Source organism: Paramisgurnus dabryanus, chromosome 21 (assembly GCF_030506205.2).
Source record: "Paramisgurnus dabryanus chromosome 21, PD_genome_1.1, whole genome shotgun sequence".
Lineage (NCBI taxonomy): Eukaryota > Metazoa > Chordata > Actinopteri > Cypriniformes > Cobitidae > Paramisgurnus > Paramisgurnus dabryanus.
This window is the reverse complement of record NC_133357.1, coordinates 14,355,953-14,378,068: the sequence shown is the minus strand read 5'-3', so window position 1 is coordinate 14,378,068 and position 22,116 is coordinate 14,355,953. Positions and strand designations below refer to the sequence as shown.

The 22,116-nt window shown below is 38.9% G+C and overlaps 1 protein-coding gene across 1 annotated transcript in view; it reads right to left on the bottom strand.

Annotated features, from left to right (window-relative positions):
• The window catches only part of syt6a (synaptotagmin VIa), a 49,623-nt gene extending 28,104 nt beyond the window's left edge, over positions 1 to 21,519 (bottom strand). The window contains exon 1 of the mRNA XM_065285783.1: positions 21,361 to 21,519. Coding sequence (XP_065141855.1) covers positions 21,361 to 21,517 — 157 coding nt within the window. The 5' untranslated portion in view covers positions 21,518 to 21,519. The remainder of the gene's footprint in view (positions 1 to 21,360) is intronic.
• Positions 21,520 to 22,116: the final 597 nt, after the last annotated feature.

Sequence of the window (22,116 nt, the reverse complement as noted above, 5' to 3'; positions counted from 1 at the left end):
TCTAATCAGGCAATAAATAAAACACTTGAAAAAAGCTAATTTAGCCAATGGCTACATTTAGGAATCCAAACAGCTTGGGATTAGATTTAGAGCGTGAGCGGAAATTAAATTAGTAATAGGTATTGACACATCTGAATGCAACTCTTTTATTCCTGAATTTTTGATGTGAGTTTAAGATCATGTAAAGATATCTACAGAACAACTAAAACATCATACTGATAAACATAAGAGATCTCAAAGCTCCAGAGATGCTCATGGTGTCTCCTGTGTCTGTTCTGAGCTATTGTGTTTGTTTCTGACTCTCTACCAAAAGCAGGTAATCCACTGAGAATGCTACACTCGTTAATCCGAATATCAACAGTTGATACACATCATTCCCAGATGAAACATGAAAAACATACACTGTAATCCTCCAAAAGCCAACAAATGGGTTACACTGCAGTTCATGCTCAATGTTTATTCCAGGTCTCAGCATACATTTACATTTAAAACAAGCAGAAATTAATTATGATGGCAAATTTATTCCTGGCTGATATGTAAACTAAAAATCTGTTTATTTTTAGAACTTCACACCCACTTGCGCATTTATACCATATCAGCACAAAACACACTGAATGGAAAAACAGATGAACTGGAGGAGGGAGGAAATGAAACATCAATAGAGGTTTATGAACGTACTGCATTGTACACAGCAGTCTCATTAAAGGACACCACCAAAACATTGCTCAGCTTACATATTATACTCACGTTCTTCAAAACCACTTTAAAATTCGGAGGCACTAAACCCACTCGAGCCCCACAACTAACTACTGCACAACAATGTAAAAAACATAACACGGTCTAAAAAACGCTGGGTTATTTTTAACACATAGTGGATACAAAAAGTAACAAGCAAAATTAACCCCAAAAAGTATATTTGACACATCCGATCTGACCCGGCATTCTAGGCTAAAGCAACAGCAGAAATTAACTTATAACCCAATGGTTGAGTTTTTATTTTTTCACCCAATGGGTTAAACATAACCCAGCATTTATAAATACTGTATGTAGGCAGATGTACAGCTATGATATTTTAGCTCAGGATTAACACAAAAAACAACGTAATAGCCTGTTTGACTTGTGTGCTTTATTCAAAGACCTTTGAAGCCATACAATTAGGTGAAATATTTCTCTGATTGTGCTTTTTTTTAAGTCAGACCATAAGTAATTGCTTATATGAATAACAGCTGCTGGGCTATTCTGCATAAACCATGACAAATCATGCAGCTTTTACAGACCAAATCAGTAAATATGGCAATATAAAGTGACATTTGAAAGTTGTTTGACTTTCACAAGAGTGACATTTTTGTGGTCGCTAGAATTATGTCTTTAAACACATTTTCTGGAGATATGACCAGTATTGTATAGGTTCAACAATACAGTTATTTTCAACTTTGTCCTCTGTTATCTCATGGATAGCTGAGCAGATTCAGGTGTTCCAATTAAATATGTGAAGTGGCAATAAAAGAGCTACAGCCCATCCTCCATTGTTCACTGCGGCATTTACAGTCTCCATAATAACTGACCTCATCACACATGTCTTCCTATTACACATATCCTACAATTTAATTGGGTCCATCAGGAGTGATATATAAATCCTTCATTATTGAGAGTAAAAACATTCCAAAAGATAAAGGAGGAAACATTAGGTATCATCTATTTCATCAGATGACATTGTGATTGGAAACAGTATATGAGTGTGTGAATATTTATGTGACAAGCAACAGGTGATAAAGTTTTGTAGGATTTGTAGGTCCTAGGTAAGGTCATAAAGATGGGCCCCAATGGAAGCACTATAATTTTGCATTTGTGTCGTGTGTGGATTACTCAGATCTTATTCAAATGTTAAATCTTTGTGTTTCAGTGCATATAAGAAGGTGGACGACCAGAAATGTCTGTATTTCAAGGGATGAAGTTGAAAAGGCCAAACCAGGCTCACGTCAAGCTGTAACAATGGCCAGGTGTTCTCTTTCAGTTGTAAATGAAAATCGGGTTGACATTAAAACACAACGTAGGACTGATGTCATAACCAAACGTCGGGCTTTTGTCATAACCCAACATCAGACTGAAGTCACAACCCAATGTCGGCTGAAGTCATAACCTAACTTCAGACTGACATTAAAACCCAATGTCCGACCGCCATCAAACACAACATTGGGTTTATGCAAAAACCCAATGTCAAGCTGACGTCATAACCCAACATCGGGCTGAGATCATAACCCAACGTCGGACTGACATAAAAACCCAATGTCTGACTGCCGTCAAACCCATCGTCGGGTTGACGCCAAAACCCAACGTCGAGTTGATGTCAAAACCCAACGTCAGGCTGACGTAAAAAAACAACGTCGGGATGACGTCAAAAACCAACGTTAGACTGAAGTCACAACACAATGTCGAGCTGACTTCATAACCCAACGTCGGACTGACGCCACAACCCAATGTCAGGCTGAGGTCATAACCCAACGTCGGACTGACATCAAAACCCAACGTCGGACTGACGCCACAACCCAATGTCAGGCTGCGGTCATAACCCAACGTCAGACTGACATCAAAACACAATGGCCGACGGCCGTCAAACACAATGTTGGGTTGATGCCAAAACCCAGTGCAGACTGATGCCACAACCCAACGTCAGGCTGACATCATAACCCAATGTCAGACTGACACCACAACCCAACGTCGGGTTGCTGTCAAAATCCAACGTCAGGCTGACATCATAACCCAACGTCAGACTGACGCCACAACCCAATGTCGGGCTGAGGTCATAACCCAACGTCGGACTGACATCAAAACCCAATGTCAGACTGCCTTCAAACACAATGTCGGGTTAATGTCAAAACCCAACTTCAGGCTGACATCATAACCCAACATCAGACATATGCCACAACCCAACGTCGGGCTGATGTAAAAACCCAACATCGGGCTGACGTCATAACCCAATGTCAGACTGACGCCAAAATCCAATGTCGGACTGCCGTCAAACACAACATCGGGTTGATGTCAAAACCCAATGTCGGGCTGCCGTCATAATTCAACGGCGGACTAAAGTCAAAACCCAAAGTCAATTTAACTCTGAAAATAAATGTAAGATTACCAGTAGAATTAACTTTCTGTGCTTTTCACAACCCTTTGCGTCAAGGCTGTCTATGTGCATTAGTCACATCAAACCTTAGGCCTAATGCAAAACGTAGATCATCTGAAGGTCAGATGGGCAGTCGTTGCAAATTTGAACCTTTGCACATAAAAATGACTGCAAAATGCTTCTGCAAATTGTTGACTAATCAAATCCGGAGTGGTGATTCAGGGTTTTGGTTCCTTCTGGCCTTTGGCCTGTGACAGGAAATAAACATCATGTCAGCTCAAGCGAGATGCATCACTTCACTGATCCTGACAGCACCATGACAGTGGCAGTCACGGGCTGTTCAGCATAACATCGTACCGCATTAAGCCTGACAAGAAGATGATGCAGAGTCTGTTTTGCACATATTCAATGCAAAGCAGTGGACAAGGAAAAATAAGTTATGTTCAGCGTCAAGAGCAAGCATGAACATTATTTCTGTGCTCTGTTTTCTTCACGTTCCCTTGACCTTTTAATGATTGATTTGTTGATATCGACCAGCTGTACAGATATGTGTTTATTGGGTACAGAACGTTCTTCACCTGGGAATAGAGTGAAAAGACTCAGACCAGTTGAAGCATTGTGCTTTTACATTAATATAACATGAAGAATTAATACTGCATGGGAGAAAATACTGCAAAATTATTGATTAGCACAATAGAACAAACAATATCCTACTTTTGTTTTTCTATTTTGTATCCTTACACTATTTCTGTGTACCTACAAGTTTTGTTGTACTTGTTAGAGCCACACCTTTCACATTAGTATATTAAATGTCTACATTTAAACAGGTTTCTGTTAGGATTGGGTTTGGAGGTTAAAAATTATTATAAAATTGAAGTGCAAAAAATTTTTTTTACAGTGAAAGTTATACAAAGTTTTTTTTTAAAGATTACATATTTGTTTGTGACTATTATAAGATTACCATTTCACTTCAAAGCATCCTTTCTAACTAATAGAAGCAATAAAGCAAACTGTTTGAATTAGTCCATGCATCTCTTGTCACATTTTACTAGACTGAATGATGTTATTTTCAATAATTGTGCACTCAAGAGTGAAGACTCTTCACATGCAGACTTAAGGTATTTAACGCTCATAAGACAGACTGCTTTGTTCTCCAGAGCACATCTCACACCTCACCAATCAGATTTGCCACCTGCCAGTACAGATTTTACAAATCTCGCTAGATTCATGTGACCAGCTGCTGTAGGAAACTTTTCACAGTTTTGTCCACCAGTGACATTTTAATGTGAAGCCCTAAAGCGTTCCGTAGGGCCAAAGCCATAGGGATCCCTACCTGCCAGCACCTTTACTTTTATGTTTAATGTTGTTAAGGCAAAGGCTTTAACTGTCAGGGGTCTTCAGTGATTGACAGTTGGAATTGAACTGATGCAGATACTGCACTATAAAACATAAAAACCTTATTAAGTTAAGTGTACTTTACTATGTCTTAAGTAAAATATCAATGGCAATTTTTAGATATTGAACTCATGTTTGTAAGTTTCTAAAAAGTAAACACGTTGTGTCAACAACTTGTGCCCTGCTGAAAAAAACAGCATCAAACCAGCATGGGAATTATGCTGGTCTATGCTGGTTTGATGCTGGTTTAGCTGGTGTTCACCAGCATACCAGCACCAAAACACAACATATGCTGGTCTTGCTGGTATGACCAGTATGGGATGCTGGTGCGACCAGTATGGGATGCTGGTGCTAGTGCTGGTTTGGTGCTGGTTTAGTTGGTGTTCACTGGTAGGGTTCCCTATGGCTTTGGCCTGCGGAACGCTTTAGGGCTTCACATTAAAATGTCACTGGTGGACAAAACTGTGAAAAGTTTCCTACAGCAGCTGGTTGCATGAATCTACATAGATTTGTAAAATCTGGACTGGCAGGTGGCAAATCTGAGTGGTGAGGTGTGATTTCACATTCAATAAACATTAAATAAAGTACAATGTTTTTACAATGCTAAAAACAATGTTGTGACTGCTGAGTTGGCATTATATGCTTGTTAATGCTATATGCCAGTGTATCCCAGTCTTGGGGCCTCATTTATAAAGCGTGCGTACGCACAAAACAGGGCTGGAAATGTGCGTACGTCAGTTCCCACTCAAAGGTTGTGATTTATAAAAAAACAAACTTGATGGAAGAATGAGCTTGCAGGGTGGGATATTAGGATGATTCATGTACGCACACTTGCAGGTGATCTGTGATTTATAAAGGGAACATTGCTTTGTTTTATAAGTCTTCATAATGTTTGGTGTATGCCATTTTTGGCTTTTGTGCGTACGTAGACTTTTAGTAAGAATCCCACGCACAGTTTTATACATGAGGCCCCTGGTCCTCAAGCACCCCCTCCCAGAATGTTTTAGATGTCTCCTTATTTAACACACCTGATTTAGCTCATCAGCTTGTTAGGGAGATGTGTTTACCATTTTGGAAGGGGGCTGATAAGGTGAATCAGTTGTTTTAAATAAGGAGACATCTAAAATTTTCTGGGAGGGGGTGCTCGAGGACCAGGATTGGGAAACACTGCTATATGCTAACGTTAGGCTGGAGTTCTACTATTGACATTACAGTTACGTTTTGCAGGTCTATAATGAATAAAACAAAATTACCACTTATAAACGTCCATTGACAATCTCCAAACAATTGATTATTCCTCAAATTCCGTATCTTCATCTCATAGCCCTGCCGGTCCATGCTGGTTTAGCTGGTGGACCACACACACACACACACACACACACGCACAGCTATTTTAAAGACCTGCTCTGACAAACAGCCAATCATTATTGCCAAACATTATTATTTATGACCCTTTAAAATAAGGTAATAATAGACCATTTCATTCTAAAGGCAAATCCTAAGGTTGTAAGTGGACATGTAAAGGTTTCTCTGGACAATTTAACAGATTATTTCAATGCATTCTGTGGCACACTCTTACAAAAATTAACCATGGTTTTACTATAGTTAAAACCAAAAAACTATTAAAAAAAAAAACATGGTTACTACACTTTTACCACAATAAAACCATGGTTAATTTTCCTAAGGGTTTTTAAAGCCGCCATGTAAATAAAACGAAAAACCATCATTTGTTTTGGAATATTGTGGAATATTTGGAAAAAAAATTTTTACAAATGACTTATCTGTGAGCTTCATTATTTTTTTTAAATTAATGTGTCCTCATAATATTTAATCAAAAACGGTAAAATGGTATGGCAGGTGGGTGGGGTCCGGGAGAAGATGGCTGCGATTAGCAATTAGCAAAGCCACCCTACTTCAAATGATCCAATCTCGATGGACAAATTCAAATCCAGCCCTACCTTATTTCATTTCAGAAGCTGGTTTCACTCGGATATAGGTCACCATGGGGAAAATAAGGCAATTTTAAGGCAGCAGGTGAACTTTCATTTCTACGGTTAAGCAGCGTAAAATGTTTTACAGTGTGTAAAGTTGCTAAATGTATAAACAGCAATTATTTATGTGTCAGTGAGTAATATTACAAGCCACAACGTGAAAAAACGAAAACAAACTGGAATTTTTAAATGGCTTGGATTAAGTGTATTTAAAGCGAAAGTTATTTGATGAACATATAATAAGTTTCCAGAGCATTCTGTTAATATCATCATCTTATTTTTGCACTGAGAAGGCACTGAGTGGCTTTTGCATCTGATTTAGTGAAATGCAATGTGACTTTACTGTGAGTTAATGTTCCTGTCGCTTAATTGGTAGGGCATTATATTAGCAGTGCAAATGGCCATTTGTAAAGCTTGACTGCACTGTAAACCTTTTTACATAAAAGCATCTGCCAAATGCTTAAATGTACTATCATTTTCAGACAATATATAAAGAGACCTCTGAATTTAAAAAGTCATTGATGATTGAAGTTTTGTGCTGTAATGGGTTAAAATTGTTTAGATGTGGTGTAAAAAGCCCCAGGAGAAAGAATGAAATGAAGAAGAGGATTGAAAGTGAGAGAACAAAAAGCAAAAATAGAGAACAAAAAAAAAATAGTCAGAGCGATCAACCCCTATCAAGTCAATGATGACTGCGTTAATCACATGATCTGCCCTCTGTGACCGCTAAACATCTGCGCCCGTTGCAGATCTGATAAGAAAGACCTCAAGTGACCGCATGAAGCAAGTGGGTAAGTGTCACTACAAACATTCATCACGAGCCACAATGTGCAAATCTTCACTATATTCCACCACCATCAGCCCCTAAAATGCTTTCTCCTTCTTGAATAATGCAACACTATTGATTTATGATAGTGCTGTATATTTGGGTTTGCTGATTTTAACTGCACTGCTACACTGCTGGAGCGAGACTCGCTCTCACTATGAAACGAGGGTGTGACGGTACTGGCGAGAGCCAGCGCTGTGCCCCACAGATGGAGTGACATATTTACGGTGTGTTTCCAGCAGGGAAAGATATTGAGACCGGCCCCAGTTGATCAGGCTTCAAAAAAGTGAGTGTTATTGAAGTCGACACCTTCCACATGCACTGATCTGTAGCACAATGTGACGCCAAGTTACAATGCAAGGATTACGCAGCAGGTTAGATAGTATCACTTGTGGGACATTATGTACCACGCAGTCCTGATTATGGCTCACTTAATACACAAAACAAACAAATAAAGTCATACTTGTCAAAGTCACATTGTACTGCTGAGAACAATTCATAGTACGAGTTAAAAGATCACCACACACTGTGCCGGCACATGGAAAAAACTCCAGACTAAAAGAGAACTAGACAAAAACAAGAAAACAAAAACAAAAAAGAAGAAACACACGCAGTGCGTATGTGCAGAAGCCCCTTTGATGTCAAATTTACAAAGCATTTTGAAAGGGCAGGTGATAAAAAACATTAACCTATAATCCGGTGCCGCTCAGCGGTCAGCTGTTTTCAAAGTGTTCGCATTCAGCCATGGAGACGGATGGAGATATAAAACAAAAGCAATAAAGAGATCATGAGAGCTCTCGCTGAATCGACTGCATCCCACCTTTGATGTAGTGGACACAGGCTGCATACACGTGCGCACACACAAACACGCACAAAATTGTAGTAAATTCGCACACAGACATCCTAATACCACCCTAAGGTAGTAAAATTAAAGCAGCACGTGTATGCTTTTTCCTACATGTGCAATAACATTTCATTGTTTTTCTTTATCACAACATGCGCATGCAACCTGTTTCTCCATCATCCCATTCATGCACAAATCATTTTTACAGTACACAAGCAATTGAAAGTACTGATAGTCACCAAACTGCTCCAAAAATGTGTAACAGTTGCATACTCACCTATACTTGTCTCTTTTTTACACTTTAAATCTTCCCCAGTCTCTCACTCTCTCTCCTCCCTGATCTTTGTGATGCTAACACGCGGCAGCGCCCAGGCAGAATGCGCCTCCACCGCGCTTAAGAAGCTCGTTTCTATGGCAGTGAGAGCAAGCCAGTCAGCAATATACGGCACTGGGCTGGGGGCAGATACCTCATTCAGATCTGCACACACTTACAAACAATCCACACTCCCATATTCCCCATGGTGTCACAGCGCTCAGCGCAACACACAACACACAGGGCACGGACCTTTCTGTCATGGGGGCCGTTATACACCAACAGAGAAACAGTTGTGATCTTATGCCAGACTAACTGGAATAACAAATGAGCAGCGCTGCATAAGTTTGACGCATGCATGTTAATGCAGCAGGTGACTTCATGAATATCAAACATGTTTAATCAACGGAAGGTTTTTTTTTTTTTTGAGAAAAAGCAGATAATTTGAGAAATTGTCAATGAGTAAGACAGAGCATTGATTTGTAATGTCACTGGATGTATTGCGTCTTAGCCTACAGCCTCTGCTGTGGGTTCAAACGTATACTGCAGTACTGCCTTCACCCGAGCCGGAGAGATAGCGGGTCCCTCCTCTGTTTAGATTACCATCATGTTATCAGCTGCATTCAGCAGAGCACTGAATGGGGAAAAGCAGTCGAACCCTGGGACCGCTTTCCTTCTGCTGCTATCTATCCCGCCAGGGGCAATACCTGATGTTCCTCAAACAGCAGTTGTGATAAATGAAAACCATTTTGATTGAAGTTACATATGCAACGTTACACACGAGCCCTAGAGTGATCGCAGCAGAACGTTTGTGTTAAATTGCATTTTTATGCTGGCAATAGCAAATTGATTCTTCTTAATTTGTGGATTAATTTAGTGCAGAGAAGGTGCACTAAAAACAAACAACAGATTGAGACTTGCTAACATCACCCGGTTATGCGCTTTATTTCCTTGAGAACCTCAATTGTGCACATGTGTATCCGTCTCTGGAGTTTTAAACGAGTCTCCAACATATCTCCAATTATGCTTAGGTTTACCTTTGTTTAATCAAAAGTCAGATATGTGACTGGGTCTGTGAAAACAAAGCTTTTTTGTACATGATGTACAGAACATATTGTGAAAATATAACCTTAATAATTATATTTAAAGGGATAGTTCCCCCAAAAATGAAAATAATGTCATTAATGACTCACCCTCATGTCGTTCCAAACTCGTAAGACCTCCGTTCATCTTTGGAACACAGTTTAAGATGTTTTAGATTTGGTCCAAGAGCTTTCTGACCCTCCATTGAAAATCTATGTACGGTATACTGTCCATATCCAGAAAGGTAATAAAAACATCATCAAAGTAGTCCATGGGACATCAGTGGGTCAGTTGAAGCATCGAAAATACATTTTGGTCCAAAAATTACGACTTTATTTAGCATTGTCTTTTCTTCTGCACAGGACTGCAGTGATGCTGCTGACGTGTTATCCTCAGACATGTTTGCGATTTTTTTTTTCAAAATTACAGTGCGCGTCTCCCTCAGACTGTAAACGAAGCTCGGGTGCAAAAAAAAAAAGCTGGGGCGCACCAGATAACACGTCAGTAGCGTCTTACGTCAGCAGCGTCACTGCAGTCTCATTCACGCGGTTCACAACAGACCCGGAAGAGAAGACAATGCTGAATAAAGTCGTAATTTTTGTTATTGTTGGACAAAATTCTATTTTCAATGCTTTAAAAAATTCTAACAGGCCCACTCATGTCACATGGACTACTTCGATGATGTTTTTATTACCTTTCTGGACATGGAAAGTATACCGTACATAGATTTTCAATGGAGGGTCAGAAAGCTCTCAGACTAAATCTAAAACATCTTAAACTGTGTTTCCAAAGATAAACGGAGGTCTAATGAGTTTGGAACAACATGACGGTGAGTCATAAATGACATTATTTTTATTTTTTGGTGAACTATCCCTTTAAGGAGTAAGGTACATGTCTATGGCTAGATGCCGCTAAAGTCCCGCATTACACTTTTAAATCAAGCTACGAATATTTGAAATTTACATTTGTCACTGTTACATATACCTGACATTGATGGATTCACATACTTTCACAAACCGCTGACAAAAGCAGTCCTCCCTTTATACTGTACTATCGTTTGACTCAAATATAAGACTTACAAAGGTATCAGCAAAACTGCCCATAGACAATTTAATACAAGATCAGATCAGAAGAGTTGATGTCTTCTGGACAGTATTAGTAATTCTTATAAGTGAATATTTCTGCATAATATACAGGTAGCTATAAAAAGCTTGACTGTGCTTTGTATTTCCCAAGAAAGTTTATTTTATTAATGTTAGTGATGATAGATGTCTTTGTATTTGTAAGACAAATGAGAGGGGCTTTAAATGTCAATAAGGAACAAACTAAATTTGTCATTTTGTGACACAATAAACCTCACGAGGCGTTCCGCTTTGTTAAAGTCCCTCTAGGGAGGAAAAAATTACGTTGTGGTATGAACACACACGCGAACAGCCAGCTTCAGCAGCTCCAGGATCAGTCATCGGTGGACATGGCATTCATCATTCTAATGAACAATACATCTACACCTCTGGTCATCATTGACAACAAGCGTGACACAGATCTGACAGCACCTGAAGACGGCTAAGGGACTCTGGGCGAGAAGTTCAAAGAACGAAAGGGCTCAGGTTTGAAGCTTCATCCTTTAAGGACTCGGAAATCCACCAATCCTATTACAAAGCTAAAACCGGACCAGCACTCGCGCTTAAAAGGAAGGAAGAAGGTTAAGGACAGACTTTAGTCAAAGCTATCTGAATGGTATTGTGGGGGAAAATATAAAGGCAGTGATTCATATTTGACGTTTCAAAGCTCTGATGTCTCAGGGAATTTCTGTCATTGTGGTTCAGTGTGCTCTCGAGTGCATTTTTAAGCCAATGAATTTCTTTGGCAGTTGAGTTAATTTCACAGCAAATAAACAAGCCAATTAAAACTCTCTGTTTAGCTAATGGAATAAACATAAACATTTCACAGGGCCTCTGTTTCTATTTTTCTGATCAAAGTGAGCTGCATTTGCAAAAGAGGAAAAAAGAGAGGCATTGAAATGCAGCTAGCTGAATAATGTCACAGTGGACAATCCATAATGCATCAAATCCTTGCTATTGAATGAAATCCTGCTGATTCCAAATGGCACTGAAGTGATACTATAATCTTTGACATTAATCTTACTTTCCAATTCATAGTGTCTCTATTTTTGCTATTTTAAGACACTCAAGGCGTGTTATTGATTCTTTTTTTGTTTTTACAAAGGTCCGAGACCCTTTCTATGCAGCGCTTTTGTACTCTTAAGTTCTGCTTTGGTCAGCAGAAACCATATTTCAGCTAATCTACATGAGCTTCTCTGAATTGATCTTCTGTCGTTCAACACGTTTGAAGGCGGCGTGCACAGGCATTTAGTTGCAGTCTATCTATCATCTATTTAAACACTAACTACAAGTCTCCTTTCTCAGAAACTGGCACATGTCAATATTTGCAGCATTTTTTATTAAGATTTTAAAGAAGAAGGTTTTTTCTCATGCTAATTGCTCTAACAGGCTATAATGTAAGCAAAATATAATGAAAATTTGCTTTATTTACTTAAATTAGCATTTATAATAGGGATGAGCGGGGCACAAGCTATCTTCGTCTTATGTTTTTTTTTCTGAGTCACCAAATCCACCTTATATTATGTTTTACCTAAAACTTAACACCTTTTCAAAACATGTCAGCAACTCCTCGTAACTGGTTAGCTGTAACACAGCCTTCAGTATACAATGATAATGAAATGAAAACAACATAAATCCTATTTAACAAAATGATAACTGTTTAAGTGCTGTTGTTGAATAGTATTTATGTTTTTTTCATTTCATTATCATTATCTTATATAGACTTTTATTGAATTATTTGTTTAAACTAAATTTTTTAGGAGGTGTGACAACAAACCCTCTGTTTGTTACAATTAACCCCACCTATGGGGTAAGTTGTAACGTTTGCACTCCTGGCACTTTTGGTGTAATTGTACGATAACCGTAGGTCCCAAAAACAAACTTTAAGTGTTCATTTGTAACAGATATGTGGGTGCTGATTGTGTAAAAATGATAAATCTACATTAAATATTTTTTGAATGAAAATGAACAAAAAAGCGTTAGGTTTTATAAATTTGTAATTTATAATAGCCTGCAGGTGTAAACGGGGTGTTAAACGTTTTGAACTCGTTCACTTTCAACCACATTCAGAGGTAGTTGTAAACAAACTTAATAGTATTGCTTTTGGTTCAATCGCTCATGTGGTAATGCACTGGTTCCCAAACTTTTCCTCCCCATCACCCCCCGGTCATATTACATTCTGAACCCTCCCGATCATCTACATCCATCTTTCTTTTTGATTTTGCAGTTACTGTACGTTGACAAGCATTTTGAAATGGCACGAGCAAATTGATTACTTTTCAATAGGAAATTTTTTTAACTGCCTTATTTTGGCCCTAGTAAGCATATGATTTAAAAAAAACTTAAAAAAAAAGCATTTTATGTATCTTTATTTGAGCTCCTCAAAGCATATCGGATCCCATGTTCATATATCCACGTGAACTCTGGCACCCCCCAAGGGAGGCTCGGACCCCAGGTTGGAAACCACTGATATAATCAATGTTGGTATTGTGCTGGGTGGCAACATACTCAGGTAAAATCTGTGTCCTGCAGCAGAGCACAGTCTTTTTTGGGCAGCAAGCCATAAATGGAAATAAAGTTATGTTCCCAAACTTTCCGGTACAGACAGGGGAGAACAAATTACTTTGTTATACAAAAAACATTGACATTAGCCATTCATATCAGGCTGTCTGACCAAAATGTTCTTCCCACTCCTGCCACTGATATCTCCTCTGTTTAACATGCAGCACGAGTCTCATATCTCTCCCCTCCAGTTTCAATGGGCAGTGAATCATTTCATTATTTTCCATCACATTTTCTAATTATTGTCCTCATGATTCTCTCACGGATGCATTTCAAATAAAGTGGGCGTCTGGTTTCGGTAAAAAGTGCCCTCCAAACTCAATTCAATCCATGTGACAATGTCTGTGTTTGTATGGAGAGATAACAGTTCTGTTTTGAACCGCTGTTTTTTGCTTGGCTGCGTAACTTGACTGTTTTGATGTGTAATGAACTGAAATGTTTCGTGTACGACCAGGAGTGAGTGTGCTATAGACATTGTGTTGTTACTAAACAAGCCTGCTGTTTTTTACCTACATGGTTTACGGCTTTGTAGCAGTCAATGAGTAGCATGTCTCTGTCATTGCATGAAAACATACACGCCTCATCTTACTCGTAATTACATGCACCACTGGGATCACTTTGCAGGGAAAGACCATATTCATCTGAGAGATAATGAATTATGCTGTAGACTCTACTGTAGGCTTGCATGGCAGAATTTTAAAAGTGACCCGAGGGATACATGTATTTAAGTATGTATACTGGTGGTCACAAATGTATTAAAAAGCCTCTATTTTTCTTTTCATGATTTTACATTTCTTCTGGTGTGTGAGTGTTGGTACATTTTAACAATCTGTAAAGTCACAAATCCCAAAGTCTATGATGAAGCGAGTTATCGTCTCCAACTAAAATCTCTTTTCTTGGACTACAATGAATGTAAGGATTGTAGGCAACTGTTTACTTCCGCAGCAAGTTGACGTTGACACGATGGTCATTAGATTTGGGCTCGTATTGATAAGGTAGTAAAGATGATATTATCTACTGTTGGGAGCTGATCTTTAAAATATGGTAAAGATTTCATCACATTTCCGGCACACACTTCGGCCAATCGGAGCACACTATGCTTTTTCAGAAACAATAAGCTTTGTACAAAGCAACTCATTTCAGAAAGGCAGGGCATAGAGGAGAACCAAAAATGTACAGTATGTGGAAAATATTCTGTTTTGTTTCCTCAGGTTTTAATCACAGATTATTCAGGAGCTTTCACGCCTTCTCGCATATGGCCTAAGCAAAAAGTGTCTTAGAAATTCTAAATCAATATATTGATTTATGTGAATGAGTAGGCAGAATGATTTTCACATCATTTTAAAGAAAAAAAAACTCTAGACTACTAGATCATGTTTTGAAAAGTGTAAAAACCTGTTTAGTGAATTATATAAGTGACTTAAAAATTGTGGTTTTTCAAAAACCATGCATGCGACATTTTTCTTTCAAAAATACAAACATGTACATACATGTTGCTCATATAATATTATAGCCCAGTTTGTGCTGAACACAGTGTTATGTGACTATTGCCATTTTTATGTTTTAAAGGGACACTTCACTTTTTTGAAAATATGCTAATTTTTCAGCTCCCCTAGAGTTAAAACATTTGAACTTAACCATTTTGGAATCCATTCAGCCGATTTCCAGGTCTTGCAGTATCACTTTTAGCATAGCTTAGCATAATCCATTGAATCTGATTAGACTATTAGCATTGCGCTAACAAATAACCAATAACATAGTAAACATTATTATGCCAGAATGAGAGTATAGTTCCTAGTCATACCGGCCTAGATAATCTCAACTTTTAATTTTCCATCAGTCTTAGTACACGATGTATAAACGACATTTTAAATAGGAAAAATATTGAAATTCTTTGGTTATTTTTGAGCGCGATGCTAATGGTCTAATCAGATTCAATGGATTATGCTAAGCTATGCCAAACCCCGAGATCGGCTGAATGGATTACAAAAGTGTAAAAATCAAATGTTTAACTCTAGGGGGGATTGAAAATTAGCTTATTTTCAAAAAAAGTGGAATGTCCCTTTATGCAACTTAAAAAAGCACAAATTTCAGGTCAAAACTGGTCAAGGATGCGAAATCAGCCAAGACCCCAGAGGGTTAACCATAAACCACACAAACACATTGAATTTCACCAAATAACGTTCTTTTTAGTAACGTAATACAGGCTCTTTAATGAATTTGAATTATTTGAGGAATTTTAGGTATTTGGCACTTGACACTTTTATCCAAAGCATGTTGCATTGTACTTATGACCTTTGTGTTACTGCATTACTAACATAATGCTCTGCCCATTGAGCCACAGGAACGAATTATTATTAACCAGGCCAGAGAGCATTAAATTGCAACTCAGCACAGTGAAGACTACGATACACTCTTTAAAATAAATGTAATTTTTTTTTAAATGATGCCTTAAAGAACCATTTTGGGCTGAAAGTTCTATAAAGAACCTTTAATATCACTTTCTGTTTCAAAAAAGGTATCTTGCCTTGTTTTGAAATTATTATAGGTTCTTTGAAAAACGTTTATTTTGGGGAAAGAACCTTTTAAGCACCTTTATTTTTAACGCGTATTGCGTGTTAGTCAGGAAATAAAATCTAAAGTTAAAGCTTTAGATAACAACATGTACTTACTGTAATCTAAATATGTAGACAGCCCCAAGCAATAAAAAAAATGGCTTTGGATTAAGCGACTCAAATACTGTAGGTAATTCTTGCTAATGGTCTATTCTCACACGCCATTTTATCTTCTCATAAATTTCTATTACGGTCTGGTTGCCTTAACCAGTAACAATATTTCTGCACCTGTAGGCAAACAATAAACAAAACAGACCTTCAACATATGCTTAAAGCTTGTGCAAGATCGTGTATACGATCTTGTTCTTTTCCTTATTAGCCTGTTGTGCACTGATGTTCCATGTTGTTACTATTTTGCTAGTTCACATTATGCTCATAATGACGGCACCCCCGCTGCGGTGGTCATGTCTGCAGGGGTTCCTTTGAAGGAAAACAAAGCTTTAGCTTCCTCGATTCATTGGATTCCAGGAAACAGAGAAGATAATGTCTGTAAAGCTTTGTTGTCGTTGGAGCAGATGCGTCTGGTGTGTGTGGCACCCAGGCTGTCTGTTAACACAGCGTGACATGGAACCAGAAGAAGAGATTGCTGCTAAACATGTTTCTTCATTTGCATGACACTGACAAGGAACATACCCGGCATATAATGTAATGTGTTAAAAATGAGTGATGGCAAAGCTAAAATAATCTGTAATGATATTATTATGTGAATCAGCATCATGATAAATATTATTTAATATTATATAAAATGTAGTGTTTGATGATCTTACATGTACAGAGGTCTTAAATATAAAGATGCCACAAAAGGTTCTTCACAGTCATGCCATAGAAGAACCATTTTTGGTTCTCCAAAAAACATTTTTGGTTGTATGGTTCCATAAAGAACCCTTAATATCTAAAGAACCTTTCTGTTTCAATAAATGTTTTTTTTAGTGATAAAAGGATCTATAGATTATTAAAAGGCAAACCAGAAATGGTTCTTCTATGGCATTGCTGTTTAGCAAGAGTGTATTCACTCATAAATGTCTATGCCGGACTATTACAAAGCCCTGGAAGCAGTAGTGTTTGTTAGCAATGCTGTGTTCTCATCCAATTAGCACTTGGGTGGCAAAACCTCTCCCCTTTCTTCATTAGTCTGTCAAGCAATCACCCCAGAGCTGTGGTCATACAGCAGGTGTAGGTTTGACTCTACAGTGCTATTCTAGTTGAGTCAAGAATATCAGGGATTTCTTGTCACAGTGACAGTTTTTCATTAAAGTTTTTTCTGCATTCATTATCCTGAAGATGATCCGATAAAAAAGGAAAGGTCCTGTGGGGGAAGAGTTTGTGAAGGAGCTCACAAGATTATCTTAAAATAATCATTTCAGGAAGAGTGATGGCTTGTACAGTATGCAAATTCTTTATGGATTACTTCAGTCTATTCAAAGTACATATTTAGACTTTTTTCCTGACAGTGTACCATTGGTGGAAACAACCCGGACTTTTGGGCTAAAACAACCCACATGGTACACACATGGCTTCCTGCATTAGTGCACCACTGCTAATGTTCTTATCAGCTGAAGCATGTATTTATATTGGACAGACTGGTTTCATCTTTTAGCCAACCCCCCCGCCCTCAAGCCCATTCCCCTCAAGCTTGGGTCCTAAAACACGCACGCCACCAACACAGTAACAATTACCCCGCTACCAGAAAGACACATAATAATCATGTAAATTATCCACTACAGTTTAACTTGTCTTACCATTTGCATCTTTAACACCAGCAAAAGAGTATAATTTTTTTGTGAAGCAAAATGGCTGCCGGCCAGTTGGGCGATAAATTGTGTTGTCCTTAAAATGAGGAGTCACATAAAAATGTTAGCGTGTAGATGAAAACTCCATGGTAAAGCAAATAGACCTGGTTATTTTTTAGCTGCAATGTAAATTGTAGTCCATCTTTCAAAGAATTGAACAATGCAGCACAGTGGTTAATGAATAATCATCTGCTAATGTTTTCTGTATAGGGAGCCCAGCTTATTGGGACCCCGAAAATGAGATCTAATTAGAGCTGATGTGCAAATCTGACACATCACCTGTGTGTTGGAATCCATCATTTCGATGGATTTTGTTAGAGACAAGGACAATTGTAAAGGTGCCCCTCTGTTCGGTTATAAAACAGCGAATTCAACCTCACAGAGACGAATTTGTTTTTCTCCACTGTGAGCGTCTCGTCTTTAGACATCTGTTGACTGTTAATGGAATTGTGCGGGCATTTCATCCGTCATCCACAGCGACACAGTGTCCCATCACTTCTGAACAGCAGCTGTTCTCCGATATACAGACAGGCGCATGAAAGCTTTTGAACTGGAAGAGATTGAAAACCTATAAGAACTAGCAATGAACAAGCTTACACTATAAAAAAAAATGCTGGGTTCCAACATTGGATCAAAAAGGGACCTAACCGTTGGGTTGAAAGAACCCCTAAAACGTTCATATTTGACCAAACAATGGGTTAAAACAGCCCAGCATTTTGCAGCAAATTACAACCTTAAGGGGGCTTGCACACCAAAGCTTTTACGCCAGTGGCCGAAATATTCAATGGTTACCAATGGAAGCTTGGCGTTTTCTAAAAAGCCAGCAGTTAAGAGTTTTTTTCCACGCTGAAAGCTGGCACTGAGCCCCAAAAGTTGAAAAATATTCAACTTTGGATGAAAAACTCAGCTCATCATTGTCAGTTCCCACACGGCCATCCAATCACAGTGGAGGAGGGGCGGGACAAATATCACAACAACCAACCGGCGTATCGTACAACGACTGATAAACAAAGCAGAAGTATCACAGCAACCAAACGTTCAGCTGAAAAAGCAGCTGGCATTCGACGTCCTGCAGGCGTTTTCGGCCGCGTTTAAAACCTTTGGTGTGCACAACACCTTCACACAAAGTTGAATATTTTTCAACGCTCAGCGCTGAGTGCGAAAAAAACGCTGAGTGCCGTCTTTCAGCGCGAAAAAAATGCAAGCTTCTGGCTTTTTTTAAAAACACTGAGCTTCCATTGGAAACAATAGAAAACAAACGCCGTCCGCGGCCGTAAAAGCTTTGGTGTGCATGCCCCCTAAGGGGCGGTTTCGAGGACAGGGCTTTTCCTAGTCCCAGATTTTTTATTTTTATTTTTTTTAATAGCACTGACATATTTTAACATATAGCAGTGTCATTGTTTTGTCTCAAGATGCAAACCATTGTTTTTTTAATGTCCTAATACAACTAATGCCGAGTTCAGACTGCACGATTTTAGCCCTGATTTTGACTCACGGACAGGTTTTGAGAAATCGCTGACAAATGCCGAAATCACAGGCAAATCGATGCTCGTGTATGCAAGTGACAATCACACAGTGTGAATTATAAAAGACGCTTTCTGAGAGAATCCAGACAAGTTGCCGACACCCGTGAGATATTTGTCATGCTAAATATCTGGACCGGTCGGCGATTCAAAATCATGCCATCAAAATCATAACATCGGCGATGACCTACAGCCAATGAGAAAGCAACATACAGGGCAGTTGGAAGTTCGGGGAGTCTCTCAAAACATTTCCTCCTTCATAATCTTTATTTCTTCTTCTTTCTGCTGCAAATGAGCGCACATGCAATTTGTATGGTAAGCTTCTTGCAAACTACCATTTTTAATAATAATCCCAGTCTCACGTGAGAACTCCAGTCTTGCACTCGTGACCTCGCGTTGTTTCCTACGCAAACTACGCCTCACAACCAAACGCACGCGAGAAGTGACGCGGAGCGAGACAAAGTAATTGGCGATTCTTCTTACGGTAAAGTCATGCAGTATGAAAACCCCTGTCGCCGATCCATCATGCAGTCTGAAACAGCAGCGACTAAACGCTTCCCCAGGTAATCACGCAGTGTGACCCGACTTGTTTGAAAATCATACAGTATGAACTTGGCATAAGGCCTAGTCCTGGAATAAACTGAACACTCTCCGGGAAACCGCCCCAAAGGGCTGGGTTCATTCCCTTTTGACCCAACATTGGGTTGAAAATAACTAAGGGCGCACTCACACAATCCAAACCAAACCACGCCCGGGCGTGTTTAACCCCCAAAGAATGGTTCGTTTGACTAGTACCGCGCTCAAGCCCACCTCTGCAAACCGCGCCCTGGCATGGTACCGAGCGTTCACACTAATCAAACGAACCAGACTTTGGGGGACAAACCTGCCCGGGCTCAGTTTGGTTTGGATAGTGTGAGTGCGCCCTAAAGATGCACTGATGTAACAGCCTATAATCGGTATCAGCAGATAAAAGCATTTTGGGATCTTACAACATTATCATTTGTAACAAGGAGTGAAAAGCAAATCTATCAGTATCAGCGCGAAGTGGTTGACGCTATTCTAAGTAATCGAATATCGGTATTTGCACATACATTTTGTATCGGTGACAGCCTACAAATAACCCAACGTTTGGATGTAAAACAGAAAGACATAGTCATATAAATTTCCTCTGCCAGAGTCATCCAAAAATTAGCAATCACATTTGGAATATCCTCAGTGGCGATGCATCTGACATGCAAAGATGATAATTTGGTGAAAATTGCTTTGTTTACAGAATCACAACACGGGAGGGAACAGAAAAAATTGTACAGACAAACTTTTGACAAACTTTCACCTTTCATCAACTCACATTATTATCGCATAATCACATAATTTCTGGCTGCAAGCAAAATTATTAAACATGCAATAAAATTATATGAGAAGCCCTTGTTGACATACAGTAATGACTAAGTGCTCCAGATTAAATATACAATAAGTGTAACACTTATTTTTATATGACAATAAAACAATCCACCATCTGTGCTCTCATTTATCAAAAATGTAGAGTCCTTATCTCTATCTCCTTAGTTTTGTTATACAGATCAGAGAGAACCGCGTTTGACCTGAGCTCAGAAAGACAAGTCCAATATCTTCAAATACAACTTCCAAACATTATCAAGCATACTTCATATGCAGTGATAATATTTAACAGTTTTCCGATAGAAATATTATGCTATAAACGTTTCTATGCCAATACATATTTACAAAACCCATGGCACATCCATGCACAAAACAATCGTTATCTCTTCAAAAACTGAACTGATTTAATAGACAGTAATGTCATTTAGCTGGCAGCTGGATGATAATTATTTTTCACCACAGCCCACACAGAAATGCAGTCTGTGAGTGATGCTATCCTAGGAGAAGATAATTTTAACTTGGTACTACACAGCAAGGCATTGGCACTGTGCTAAACCACAGTTTTGACGTTTCTGTGCCAAAAGCAGAAAAAAACAATTTCCGATTTAATGAAATGCTCATTCAGAAAAAAAAACTAAAGTAGATTTTAGCACATCACAAAACATCTACAAAAACCAGTAATATACTCTAAAAGTAGAAGAATTGTAAACAAACACATCACAACATCCACAAAACTAATGATGTAATCTAAAAGTAGAATTGTAAAAATCTTCATTACCAGGTTCTTTGTGGTTGTACTCTTGATTGGAGATATGAAAGAGAAACTCCTCACAGGTGTCGTGGTCCAGCTGTGGGCTGTCCCGAGTGCATAGGTCAACTATGAGGGCCACTGCCTTCTGACACAACATATCATGCCTCTTTCCTACAGCAGACATGCTCCCTGACGCATCCTCAGCGTGACTGGCTCCTCCAGCGGGAGTCAAACACACCCCCTCTCACAGCACCAGTAAAGCATCCCCACGAATGCAAGTTTCGTTTTTTTTGTTCAAGAACGCTCCTATATCTGGTTATGCGTGTGTGTACTGTATATGTAAGAGAAGTAGATGTTTTGTGCTTTTATGTGTGTGCGCATAATCATGCAAATGTGTGTTGATGCTTAATGATTCACTGACGCCCCCAGGTATTCTGGAGATGGCATTATTTCATCACATTTAATCTCGGATTCACAAATGACATGCAACAAATGCAACAAAAAAGGAGGCTGGGTATCTCTATACAGTGTTGGATATCTCGTTCAACCACCCTTAATCTTCACCCACGCAAGGCCGCTCATTTTGTAGATTCGGTTTGTTTTTCTCAAGTCGACCTGTCCCTCAGTGAACCTGTCTTTGGAGATGAAATCCCTGTGTGGATTTGTATGAGAATGGGGAATAGTGCGCTCATCTGAGTACTGTATGTTCTCTTATGTCTAAACAACATTTTTGCTTGATTTATTTTTTCTTGGAAACTTAGGGGTGGTTTCCCGGACAGGGAT